We start from the raw sequence: 14,003 nt of genomic DNA on the forward strand, positions 1-14,003 counted from the left end.
TGTAGTGTTGAATTAATGCTAGGGTCAGATGGGAGGTGACTGCAATAGGCAAAAAGAAGATTGTCCTTTAATGAATGCACTACAGTCCTGCTTTGGTGGACACCATCTAGTCTAAAAGTTTCTATGTAGCCTAGAACACCCCGAAAATGGCAATATAATTCATTTCTTTAGGCCACAAGGTCCCAAGCCTGGTCCTGGAGTATTCCCTGCCCTGCACGTTTTAGTGTTTTCCCTGCTTTCATCTTACCCACTTCAAGTCAGGAAAAGCTTGTTAAAGAGCTGATTAGTTAGATCAGGTGTGTGTGAGCAGGGAAACCCTAAAATGTGCAGTGCAGGGGATACTCCAGGACCAGGGTTTGGAAGAACTCCTTTAGGCTACAGGTCCTGCTCAGCCTCAGCTTGTGAGAAAACACAAGTCCCTCAGATACTAATGAATGTTTGAACTGTCATCTTCTCAAGAGTATTAAACAATTTAGTGTAGTCCTTTTAAGTATTTCTTAGTGCTCCCTTTGGATGTCATTTTTGCCAAAGGTGGTAAATTCAAGTCCAGCAAGTAAAAATCCTCCCCAGGATTTTGTTCCAACTGCCTCACTTCTCTAGTTCAAACCAGCAGCAGAGGTGTTGAGGCAATTGGAATAAAATCCTGAGGATAATTTTCACTTTCTGGACCTGAATTTAATCCCTCTCATTTTTGCTCATATGCAAAATAATTCAATCGAGCCCGGTGCTGGGAGAGAATGTTGGGAAACTCTTCATTTAATTTAGAGGCAGTTGTGTTGGGGAGGCAGCATTTTAGTATTCATTTGCTGCCTATTACCCTCATAATGGAATCAAGTCAAGTCAAGTCAAGAGGCTTTTATTGTCATTCCATCTATGTAGAAGTACACAGTGGAGCAAAATTACGTTCCTCCAGGAACAAGGTACAACAAAGAACAAAAAGTACAAAATTACAAAGTGCGAACGTGCAGACAGTGTGCAAACAGTGTGCAAACAAAAATTAAGCTAAAAACAATACAATAAATACGGTAAATTAAACAGACATTAAACACAGTAAACAGACCGGACAGTGTAGCACCGACACAGCACAGATTTCTGGACATGAGGTAGTGGAATAAGGTGCAGACATATTTAACATGATGTGATCTGTAAGTTCCGTCAGATAACATACATATACACAGCAGTAACTCTGGTAGTAAAACAATTACAATTACTGAGGCAGTAAAACAGTTACTGAGTTAACCTTCATGATCAGAGTTGTGTTGTGTTTTAAAATATATAATTATAATTATTTATATGAATATAATATATTTGTATTATTGGTTAAACATACTTGCTTAGACTATAACCATTTAAAAAAAATTTTGGTACCATACCATACTTTTGATGTTTGAAGACTTCTATTGTGTTAGACTCAACTACACTGCAGCAGTCATATGATTAGTTATTATCAAATCCTTCTTGAGTTCAGTAAAGTTTGATAGATCAAGAAAAACAAATGAAACTGTGCAGTGCACCCAGACAGTGTATAACATTTCTGTAGTGTAGTCAGAAGGACAGCGTTGCACATACTTGTACAAGACATTTCATCTATGTTTAACAGTTTTTGAAGCTATTTTTTGGTCATGATTAGGTACATTAAAAAGTGTTCACCTATGAGGACAAGATGAAGAACCCCCAAGATGCCTGATGGAGCAATTATGTTGAATGTTGCTATATTATAACGCACACAGGCCTTTTCACTCTATTACATTTAGTCCCTGCAATATTTGTTTCAATAGCCACTTTACATGCAGCCTGATAATCCGTTAATAATCCGACTAATAGCTCAATCGGAATAGAATACGTCCATGTATACACCTCAATCGGAATAGTCTAGTCTGATTGAGGCCATTCGGAATACAATTTCTATCTGATTGAACGAGGTGGGTAATCCTGTAAATAATCCGTTAAATAGAAGAATAATAGCCATGTAAACGCCTGTATCCGATTAAATTTCCAATCAGAACATGTAAGTACGCTCTGTGCATGTGCGTTCGCGTCACAGCAAAAGCAGAGAACTCATAAACCGGTGCTGTGCCGAATTCAGCACCCCTGCCGCGAGATGCACCCCCTCACGGAGGCGCGCGCTCAAAGTCTTTTGCTCGAAAGCGGAGGTCATCCGCTTTTACTTTACATATATCGATTTGAAGAACTTGCAAAACATCACCTTCGTCTTTATCAACAACACCATAAATTGCTGTTTTACAGAACGGAAATACCTCAGATGTTCTTCTAAAGTACAGTGACTCGTAAATAGTAATACAAAAGTATAATGTAGGCTACATACAGCGCTGCTTACTTATTCTACGACATAGCAGTCTGCATTGACTTTGTATGCAACAAAACTTGTTGCTTGTTGCTATTTGTCAACAAAATATACATATGAATTTCACCTACTTATCGTGTCGTGTTTCTCACCAGTCTGGATCAGGTTCTTTAGATTTTACACTCTAAAGGCAGTGACTTGTAAAAAAATCTCAGGAGATGCAACCCATTGTAAATCGGGATACACTCTTATTGCTGCCATGTAACTTGCATGGATACATACTGTTTGCAAATACATACTGCTAAAATCATTTCATGGTAGACTCAAAAGAAAGAACATGACAGGGAAATGCTTTGTACAGCAGAACACTGGCCAGAAAATGCTAGTTTTTGCTAAATTGGTGTTGCATCCCTGAAAATGTATTGCAGAAAACACATGTTGGCCTTAAGTGTATGTTACTAATATATTTCATAGTTCTATTCATAAAAACGTTACAAGAGGATGCTTTTCAAGTGAGTCCACCTGTCAGGAAAAGAACCCTCTGTTAGATCTGGCTGGGGGGTTGTTGTATCTATGATACTTGTATAGGTTTCACATGCTGGTCACAATTATGTGTGATTAATAGGGGGGTGCCTTTTAAGGCAGTCCACCTGCCAGGAAATGCACCCCCTCTAAAATCTGGCTACATTATAATTACGTCCATGATACTTATACAGGTGTCACATATTGGTCCAACATATGTGTGATTAAAAACATATAGTTGTGTCAACAGAAAGAAAGTTATAGGGGGGTGCCTTTTAAGGCAGTCCACCTGCCAAGAAATGCACCCCCTCTAAAATTTGGCTACATGGTTATTGCATCCATGAAACTAATAGAGGTGTCACATATTGGTCTAAAATATGTGTGATTAAAAACATATCACAGTTGTGTCAACAGAAAGAAAGTTATAGAGGGGTGCCTTTTAAGGCAGTCCACCTGCCAGGACATGCACCCCCTCTAAAATCTGGCTACATGATACTTATACAGGTGTCACATATTGGTCCAAAATATGCATTACTAAAAATGTTTCATAGTATCACCAAACCTGCTGGGAAATGCACTGCTTCTCAAATCTGGCTACATTAGTATTACATCCAGGATGCTTATACAGGTAATGCTTATTGGTTCCAAATATGTTGAAGGGATGCAGATTATCTCCCGTAATCAAATTTGAATATTTTAAATTCTTGCTTAAGAATATTTTTCTCCAATCTACGTCAACAGACATGGCAGTGACTGATGGTAGAGGAGACTCAACTGGGTATTTTAGTCATTGTATATAACTGGATGAAAGGTGACCTTTTGGGAACCTTCAAGGTCTTGGGCCTGAGACTCTTGCTGATAAGATTACGAGACACCATATCTTTGTTGACTGAATCTCACCAACGACTCTGTTCTGTTTTGTTTCTAAGCGTATCTAAGTCTACATTATAATAGTTTTGTTTTGTAATGATGGATCAGTAATTATATGTGTAGATTGTCTCATTTACATATAATATGAAAAAGGTCTAACTGCCTCGATGAAGTCTGTGTTAGATGGAGAAGACACCTGCGAGGGCTTTCACCCCACCACTTTCTGTCTCTGTCTATCTGCCTTTCTCTCTCTCTCAAGTCTTTTAGCCTGCTGATTTTCTTTAAGCTTTGCTTTACTTAAGCCTTTGTGCATGTGGTTTAAGCGAACATAATAATCTGTTGAGATTATTTTTCTCGATTTTTGTATTTTCTTTACTGTATGTTTCCTTGGTATGTTTGTTATCCTGAAAAACATTTTTCTTGTTTCATTTGGCCATTAAATGATCTATATTTGTGGGAAATGACCATTCACTTGACAAAGTATTCGTACATTTAATGGCAAAATATAAGAAAGGGTGCATCTCGTGAAAGGTGGTGTGCCACAAACAGCATCCCCCTGTAACTTTAACTTTGTTTGTAATTTACGACTGCATAGTTGATATAAATTTACTAATGTATGAAAAACACCCATTCATAATTTGTGATGCTATATGCCCCAAAAACTAAACCACATATTGAATTTCAAAAGTAGAATAGATTATGAAATTTAACAAGAAAAATGTTTTTCAGGATAACAAACATACCAAGGAAACATACAATAAAGAAAATATAAAAATAGAGAAAAATAATCTCAACAGATTATGTTCACTTAAACCACATGCACAAAGGCTTAACTAAGGAAAAGCTTAAAGAAAATCAGCAGGCTAAAAGACTTGAGAGAGAGAGAGAGAAAGGCAGATAGACAGAAAGACAGAAAGTGGTGGGGTGAGAGCCCTCGCAGGTGTCTCCCTCATCTAACACAGACTTCATCGAGGCAGTTAGAGCTTTCATATTATATCTAAAAGAGACAATCTACACATATAATCACTGATCCATCATTACACAACAAAACTATTATAATGTAGACTTAGATATGCTTAGAAACAAAACTGAACAGAGTCATTGGTGAGATTCAGTCAACAAAGATATGGTGTCTCGTAATCTTTTCAGCAAGAGTCTCAGGCCCAAGACCTTGAAGGTTCCCAAAAGGTCACCTTTCATCCAGTTATATACAATGATTAAAATACCCAGTTCGGTCTCCTCTACCATCGGTCACTGCCATGTCTGTTGACATAGATTGGAGAAAAATATTCTTAAGCAAGAATTCAAAATATTCAAATTTGATTACAGGAGATAATCTGCATCCCTTCAACATATTTGGAACCAATAAGCATTACCTGTATAAGCATCCTGGATGTGATAATAATATAGCCAGATTTGAGAAGCAGTGCATTTCCCAGCAGTTTTGGTGATACTACTATGAAACATTTTTAGTAATGCATATTTTGGACCAATATGTGACACCTGTATAAGTATCAAGTAGCCAGATTTTAGAGGGGGTGCATTTCCTGGCAGGTGGACTGCCTTAAAAGGCACCCCCCTATTAATCACACATAATTGTGACCAACATGTGAAACCTATACAAGTATCATAGATACAACAACCCCTCAGCCAGATCTAACAGAGGGTACATTTTCCTGACAGGTGGACTCACTTGAAAAGCATCCTCTTGTAACGTTTTTTATGAACAGAACTATAAAATATATTAGTAACATACACTTAAGGCCAACATGTGTTTTCTGCAATACATTTTCAGGGATGCAACACCAATTTAGCAAAACTAGCAATTTCTGGCCAGTGTTCTGCTGTACAAAGCATTTCCCTGTCATGTTCTTTCTTTTGAGTCTACCATGAAATGATTTTAGCAGTATGTATTTGCAAACAGTATGTATCCATGCAAGTTACATGGCAGCAATAAGAGTGTATCCCGATTTACAATGGGTTGCATCTCCTGAGATTTTTTTTACAAGTCACTGCCTTTAGAGTGTAAAATCTAAAGAACCTGATCCAGACTAGTGAGAAACATGACACGATAAGTAGGTGAAATTCATATGTATATTTTGTTGACAAATAGCAACAAGAAACAAGTTTTGCTGCACACAAAGCCAATGCAGACTGCTATGTCGTAGAATAAGTAAGTGTAACGACCACTGTTCGGTCATCAAACAGTCGGACAAAAGGGCTCGCTCTCCACTCTGTTTATTCTGGAACAGATTTTATGGTGTATTAATCTTCTCTTGCCTTAGACGGCTGCAGACCTTACAAGCGTCCATCTCAGAGCTCTCACTCGTCTGATGGAGGTACGGCAGCAGCAGAGGGACACAGTCTGCAGTGATGTCACAGCAAGAAAAGAAAAGCTCCCTAAAAATAATTATAACCTTTTTTAGAAAAATATAAATAACTTTTTACAATTGTTCTGAACCTTTTTACAAAAATGGAGTCATTTTGGTGAAACTCAATATTTTATCAACTGTTTAATTTCAACTCCGTTACATAAGCAGCGGTGTATGTAGGCTACATTATACTTTTGTATTACTATTTACGAGTCACTGTACTTTAGAAGAACATCTGGGGTATTTCCATTCTTAAAACAGCAATTTATGGTGGTGTTGATCAAGACGAAGGAGGTGATTTGCAAGTTCTTCAAATCGATATATGTAAAGTAAAAGCGGATGACCTCCGCTTTCGAGCAAAAGACTTTGAGCGGGCGCTCCCGTGAGGGGGTGCATCTCGTGGCAGGGGTGCCGAATTCGGCACAACACCGGCTCTGGCAAAGGTTTATACCGTTCAACATGGCGGGTATGGAGGACCAGATTAGCCAAATTGAAAAATAAATAAAATTAAAAAATAAATGGTTCAGTAAATGAATCAATAAATAAAAAAAACTAAATAAAGTATATATTGCTTATTGTGATTGTAATTATACACATTTCCTTTTTCTGCAGTTATATGTTTCTCAATTTATTTATTTCTGTATTTTGTTTTATTAATGCCTATATTTTTAACAATTTTCGTTTTATTCATTGATTAATGTATTCATTTTTTTTTCATTAATTCATTTATTTGTTTCTGTATTTCGTCGTTCATATGATAATAAGAGGCGTGTTTTTCACGTTCAGGCTTAGCAATCAAGACCAGGAGGAGAAGAGCTGATTAAACTGCTCTTTCCCTAACTCTATAAAGAACTTTAATGCCACAGACAGACAAACATGCCGATAAATAACTTTAGATGGCTTCCACAGGCAGTATGTGAGAAGGGTGTCCGAATGTCTGATCTGATTTTTGCAGAAAAAGACGCTGAACCACCTCCTCCAAATTTCTGTACACTACGGGTCGACCTCTGTATTAGCAGAGGCAGCAAATGGAGCAAACTGTCCGCCACAGCCTTCACGCGAAAGAGTAAATAATCCGTACTCTCAGACTCTCAGATCTCTGGCTGTCTGCTGCTGCAAGAAGCTATTATTGTACTGTCTTGTCCTTAGTCACCGCTGAGAGAGCAAGACATGTACAATCTATCTAAAGAATCTGATATCGATCAACCAATAGGAATATTAAGATGCTGTGACATCATTGACTGACAGCCCCTTAAGGACATAAGGACAAGAACATACAGAAATAAATAAAAAGAGAAATAAATAAATATAGAAATTAATAGTTATGTAAATAAATGAATAGAAAAACAGAAAAAATGTTAATAAAGAAACATATAAATAACAAAAAAATACAACAATTAGTGAGAAGGGGAAATTACTAAATAGACATCAATAAATGCACGTACTAATTTATATAAGATTTTATTTATTAATTATATTATGTATATTTATTTACTTTCAGATTTATCATCATTATTTTTTGCCATTCTACTTAATATATTAATTCACCAAGTCATTTATTTTTAATTTTATTTCTTTTTCATTTTGGCAAATCTGCTCCTCCATAGGCGGGAGCTTTAAAAGACGGTGGTCGGACGGGCGTCCAGTTTATGTGTCTCAGGACATGACGTCTTTCTCTCGTCTTCTTTAATAAGTACATGTGAGGTACATTTTTCTGAGTCTGACGTATTTTTTAAGTAATTAAAAACAAGCACGCCAACTGAAAACTCATCTCTGACTGGATCTCACGTGATGTTCGCTGTCATGGTAACGTTTACTCTAAGTGGTACTCCACGCATGCGCGTCATTTTCGATCGGATTACTTGCAGTGCGCATGTAAACGAAGATTTTCCATCAGATTGTTCAATAGAGTGTGCATATAAACACCTCAGTCTGAATCTGTAATCGGAATGTATTCAACCGGATTGGCAAAAATCTTTGCATGTAAACATAGCCAATGAGTTACTACTGTTCCTTTAACAGTAGTAGCCACGTTTACATGCAGACTGATAATCCGTTAAGAATCCGACTAATAGCTCAATCGGAATATAATACGTCCATGTAAACACCTCAATCGGAATAGACTAATCTGATTGAGGCCATTCGGAATACAATTTCTATCCGATTGAGCGAGGTGGGTAAACTTCTAAATAATCCGTTAAATAGAAGAATAATAGCCATGTAAACGCCTGAATCCGATCACATTCCAGTCGGAACATGTAAGTACGTTCTGCACATGTGCGTCGCGTCATAGCGGAAGTTTCAACATGGCGGGAGCTAGAAACTGGTCTTCAGGAGAGACAAAGTTTATGCTTCAAACTTTAAAAATAATCAGCAGGATGGATGGCCGTAAAGCTCGTAATAACGAGCTGTTCAGACAAGTAACTATATGAGCAAATGAACGACAGCGGGTTTACACGAACTATAGAGCAAATTAAAAACAGATGGAAGTTTCTCAAATCGGCGTATCACAAAGCTAAAAGCCAGAATGGTGAAAGCGGCTCCGATCCGTCCACTTTTCCGTTTTACGATATTATGGACGAATTCATGGGAGATCGACCCCTTGCTAACACGGATGAAAACAGTGTTGATGTTGGGTTTGCTGACGATGGATACGCTGGAAAACGTTAACAAGGGTAAGTGCATCGCTGGGTACTTATTTGATTAGCTAGTCATAATGAGCATATTTGTCTAGTTAGCTAGCTTTAATTTCTGTTTAACTGAGCCTGATTATAGTGTCTTTACCTTTTTAAAGATTCTAGCCCTGAGGAGTATGCGGACCAGATCACCTCTGATAACTCTGATAACGCTACCGCTGCCCAGGAATCTACATTTGCAAGTGGAACCAGCTCCAGCGTCCAGTCTGATGATGGCAGCGAGCAGACCAATGGGGCTTCACGAAAAAGTACATTCATTTCTTAATTACTCCAGCATTACTTTAGGTTTAGGCTTCCATGGAACATTCTAAAACTCTAAAACTAACCTGGCTTAATGTACTTAAACAAAGATCTAATCAAATGTCTCATAACTCACTGGTCATGAGTACTTTTTACTGTCAAAGACACAAACCTGTAATCTAAAAATAATATATGTTTGTTAGGTTTTATTCTCTAGTTATACCCATTATAAGAAAAAAAGCTTAACCTGGCTTAATGTACCAAAACAACCACCTAGGTACCTCCTCATTCAGATGGTGGTGTAATGGTGTGGGGGAATGTTTTCTTGGTACACTTTGGGACTTGTAATACCAATCAGTCATCACTTGAATGCCACAGCCTGCATGAGTGTTGTTGCTGACTGTGTGCATCCCTTCTTGGCCACACTTTACAATCTTGTAATGGCTACTTCCAGCATGATAAAGCACCATATCACAAAGCAAAAGTCATCTAAAACTGGTTTCATAAACATGACCATGAGCTTAGTTTTCTTAAGTGACCTTCCCAGTCACCAGATCTGAGTCCAATAGAACACCTTGGGATGTGGTAAAACAGGAGCATCAAAGTGTACTTGAAAAATCTGCAGGAATTCCATGATGCAGTCACGTCAACATGGTCTATAATCTCAAAGGAAAAACATCTTGTGGAAGAAAGCAATTTAGATAGTTTTTTTAGAGCAAAAGGATGCCCTGCCCAGTATTAGTATTAATATTAGTGTTCCTAAGTGCTCGGTGAGTGTATAAAGAAAGAGCTTAAATTTAACAAGTTAAAGCAACCAACATTTGACATATGGTTATAAGCACTGTCACATGCCAAACATAGCAATGAGAGAAGTTGTGTTTATAGTTTGGGGTTTTAGTACTTTTAAGCCATGTTACGCTTAGTTTTTAAAATATGTGAAAGTAGAGAGGGAAGAACTTCAACGATTATTACTTTTAAATTTTATTGTACATACTTTGTATTTTGTCCTTTTGGTGTCTTTCTGACCAGTAATATGTGGGAAACACTTAGTGATTCTAGGTTGCTGTTATAGCTCATTTAAGCACATTCACAAGTATTTTAGAATTTCCCTGTAATAAAACACAAAATAAAAGTCTGAATCTCATGAAAAAAGAGAATAGTGTTCAGGGTGTTTTCTATATGTAGTTAAAGTAAAAGCTATTGGTAATGGATTTATACTAAAAAATTGCTTATAGTCCACTACATGTCTTTGCAGGACCTGGAACAAGAGTTTCCTCTCGTTACGACAAGGCCATGTGCACTTGGTCAACTGAGCAGCAATCATTTCTGGAAAAGATGCAGGAGGTGCAAAATGTTTGGATGGAAAAACAACTGGAGAGAAGCCAACAAGGTGAAGAGAGGCTTCTTGCTAAACTGGTCGAGGAAACCTCACGATTAAATGAGCGTCTTGTAGGGCAACTACTATCAGGTCTTAGTAGCATCTTTTCCCAGACAATGAGCATGCCACCATTTACCCAGGGTGGAACCGCACAATTCCAATACTCCCATCTCCAACCATGTCATCCATACCCTGACAGCCAAAATGTTCACCGCTCACAGAACACCCCATTCTATAGTGACACTGACAGTTACACTTTCATAAACAGCACTCATTATTTAAACTGAACTAAAGGTTTACACAATGTATGCACAATTTTTTATTTGTTGCTGCTGACATTTTTTACATTCAAAAACAAATTGTTCACCACACTGTTCTCCTACGGTTAAAGAACATAACTGTGCCTTAATAGCTCAAATTAAGGTATAGTATGTTGCACAAAAATTGCTATACAATAAAATGTGCTTTCACTTAAATGTTTTCTTTTTGTTTTTGCATACTTTGTATGTCCAGAGTTAATGAGTAATGAGTAGTATGTACAGTCATATGCAAAGGTTTAGACAACCCCCATTCAATTGACGTCGCTGAACTTCAAATATTGAAAAATAAAACAGTGTCTCTTTACCTTTGATGCATGCCAGTTTTTTTCCACAATATATTAACTTAAAGATAAATTTTTTTTTTCTCTCTGCACATGTGTAGTTATTTTAACCTAAAGTTTTAACAGAACATGCAATTTGACCAAGGGGTGTTGTAACATTTACATATGACTATACATAGTATGTTGATTTAAAATCTGCAGTTACTCTGAATTGTTTAGTGTAAGTGACCCTGTCGAAGGGGAAATTGACTGGCTAAATACTTGGTTAGTACCTCCCTTGCATTGATGCCACTGTTGCTGGTAGATACATTAACTGGTTGAACTTCCAGCCAGTTAATACTGACGCCATCTTTCTTCTTATCACAAAAATTGTGCAAAGCACAGCATGTGGCAATCATCGTAGGTGCGAATGAGAAGTGAAAGTCACTTCTTTTTAGCCGTACTCGCCACCTTGATTTTAACTTGCCAAAAGCCATCTCTACCCCTACCCTAAGTGAGCTAAGGTAAACACTGAATGACTCCTGCTCTGGTGTCAGGTTGGGGGAGTTTGTGTACCCTTTAATTAACCAGTCAAGTAAGGGGTAAGCAGGGTCACCAACAACCAGGAGTCAGACTTCTTCTCCCTCAATGTTTTTCACACCCTATAAAGTAAGAAGATGGATATTATGTACCGTGACTATGAACAAGCTCTAAGAATACACCGTCTTACATAACACATTACCTTGGGCAGGAGGTGAGCCTTCTGAAAGAGCTCAGATTGACGAAGCACAGTGGCATCATGTGCGCTCCCAGGCATTTTGCAGCTGATGTTCCAGAAGCTAGAAAAGACAAAAAATAAAAATAGATTTTAGAAACAAAGATTAACTGATCTGCATTTTATGGTCATAACCATAAAAAATAGAATGATGTTTTTACAATATACATACACATAGTGTATCTAATAATGTTACTATATAATAATGCTTCATATTTAACTTAACATAGACTCTGATTTAAGATTTCTGTTATTTGCAACAATTTTAAAATACAAATGTAGAAAATAAATGTTTATTTAAATGTAATTAAAATTATGCTGTGAAATTGACTCACCAGCCTTTGTCATCAACTACTCCTTGAAGCACGTAGGAGGGCCAGCCTTTTCTATTTACAAAATCTTTGTACCCATCTGTGGGGGGAAGAACTGGAATGTGTGTTCCATCGATTAGGCCCATAATCTGAGGTATATAGGAAATGGCTTCAAATCTGCGAGCCAGCTCCAAAGCTGCTTCTTCATTTGGAACCTTTATAAGTTGTTTAATTGGCGACTGTACAATTCCTTTGCAGAACAGATACACAAATTTCTTGACGGTGCTTTTGTGGATGCCAAACTGGTTGGAGATAACGCGATACTCGGCGCAAGAGCCTAGCTTGTACAAGGCAACAGCAACACGCATTATTACTGGTATAGGGGTTCTTACGGTATGTTCTGCGGGGGCCATATAGTCTGACATTAATTCGCATAAAATCATTCAATCAACTGCCGTGTCATTCGAAAATTTAGCTTCCACTCCAAATCTGTGAATTCCTTCAGTACGACTCTCTCCCACCAGTCTTTACTGCGCACTTTCCAGAGGTATCGTGTCATCGGTGGTGGGATTGGCATCCAGTTTATGTGTCTCAGAATGTTGCAGGACACGACGTCTTCCTCTCGCCCCTTTTTTAAAAAGTACATGTGAACTACGTTTTCCTGAGTCGGCCATAATTTTAAAACAACTAAAAACACAAGCACGCCAGCTGTGAACTCAGGCAACATACTCCTGCTCGACTCACTCTTACTGGACTCACGAGAAGCTTGTTGTCATAGTAACGGTTACACTAAATTGTAGTCCACGCATGCGCGTAATTTTGGATCGGATTACGTGTACTGTGCATGTAAATGGAGATTTTCATAAGATTGTAGAGTACGATGTGCATATAAACACCTCAGTCTGAATCTGTAATCGGAATGTATTCAATCGGATTGGCGAAAATCTCTGCATGTAAACATAGCCAGTGAACATTTCGGGTCACATGTATATCAGTGCATTAAGAAGTTACTGAAGTAAGAAAAACACTGAGCATCAATATTTTATCTTACATTTAATACACACTACCTTTTTAATAGATATCCTATGTGTCAACACTTATAACATTAGTCAGAGGCAGGTCTCCAATTTACTCACACACGCGAAAGCGATTACCACTGCTCAAAGGTTACTCCTGATAAAACAAAGTACTACCAACAGCATATTCAAGTACTCAAGTCTATTTGCACAGATTACTCTGCCTACAGTGAACACTTCTATGGTACAGCTTACTTAACAATGTATGTCTGCGCACCGGGTAACTACTTTTATTGCATCTTGCTCAACTAAATATTTATTTTGCATGCTTCGCCACACATGTTGTATGGACACAGCTTTCCTGATATTGATTGCACCTATCGACTTGTAGGACAGCCTCATTTTGTGCCTGCCTAAATGTATTATGATTACAATAAAAACTAAACAGGCTTAGATCAGTAAATTATACTTTATGCTTTAAGAACTGTAAAGCTACACATGCGACAACGTCTATAAATGAAACAGTCTATTTAAAATGCACACCGTTACACAGACATAAACCTTCTGAACGAAGGAGGCGGCACACGTATCGCTTAGGCTGTCTGTTTCCTCCCTCCGCTAACAATTGTTTATTAACTTGCAAACGTGCTTACTCGGCACTGCCGAGTACACTGTGTACCCAAAGCTATAGCCTATTGGAAGTCTAAAAAATAACCCATTTGCGATGTGAACTTTACAACTTTATTTAAAAACAACGCAAAGCGGGTGTCACGTTTATGCAAAACACAGCCTACAGTATACCTTCACGGATACAGGAAGAGGAACAGGAGTCGAGAGCTTGCGTCAGCCGGTGTTAGGAGATTTTACAGCTGTCTAGGCGTACGGTGGAAGATGAAGTTGTTCTTGATATTAGACACTGGGACACACCTCAAAACACA

The 14,003-nt window shown here is 37.9% G+C and overlaps 1 protein-coding gene and 1 long non-coding RNA gene across 2 annotated transcripts; one reads left to right on the plus strand and one right to left on the minus strand.

The window, feature by feature from the left end:
• Positions 1 to 8,335: 8,335 nt before the first annotated feature.
• LOC118801246 lies at positions 8,336 to 10,859 on the plus strand. Its single transcript, XM_036561437.1, has 3 exons — positions 8,336 to 8,744; positions 8,864 to 9,013; positions 10,261 to 10,859. Exons 1-3 carry the CDS (start codon positions 8,597 to 8,599, stop codon positions 10,668 to 10,670), a joined length of 708 nt encoding a protein of 235 aa, XP_036417330.1. The 5' UTR covers positions 8,336 to 8,596; the 3' UTR covers positions 10,671 to 10,859.
• A 103-nt stretch (positions 10,860 to 10,962) lies between these two features.
• LOC118801247 lies at positions 10,963 to 13,978 on the minus strand. The gene is made up of 4 exons (XR_005006485.1): positions 13,867 to 13,978; positions 12,074 to 12,198; positions 11,706 to 11,802; positions 10,963 to 11,625 (listed from the first exon to the last, which is right to left on the minus strand). It is a non-coding gene; the product is annotated as an uncharacterized LOC118801247 (long non-coding RNA).
• Between the last annotated feature and the right edge of the window lie 25 nt (positions 13,979 to 14,003).

The sequence above is a fragment of the Colossoma macropomum genome, unplaced genomic scaffold (assembly GCF_904425465.1).
Source record: "Colossoma macropomum unplaced genomic scaffold, Colossoma_macropomum, whole genome shotgun sequence".
Lineage (NCBI taxonomy): Eukaryota > Metazoa > Chordata > Actinopteri > Characiformes > Serrasalmidae > Colossoma > Colossoma macropomum.

Bases quoted from the DNA above. Each gene is read 5' to 3' on its own strand.
- LOC118801246 (XM_036561437.1), top strand. From the start codon at position 8,597: ATGGTGAAAGCGGCTCCGATCCGTCCACTTTTCCGTTTTACGATATTA. The intron at 8,745-8,863 runs GTAAGTGCATCG...ACCTTTTTAAAG, and splicing joins GCTGGAAAACGTTAACAAGG to ATTCTAGCCCTGAGGAGTAT. The intron at 9,014-10,260 runs GTACATTCATTT...ATGTCTTTGCAG, and splicing joins CAATGGGGCTTCACGAAAAA to GACCTGGAACAAGAGTTTCC.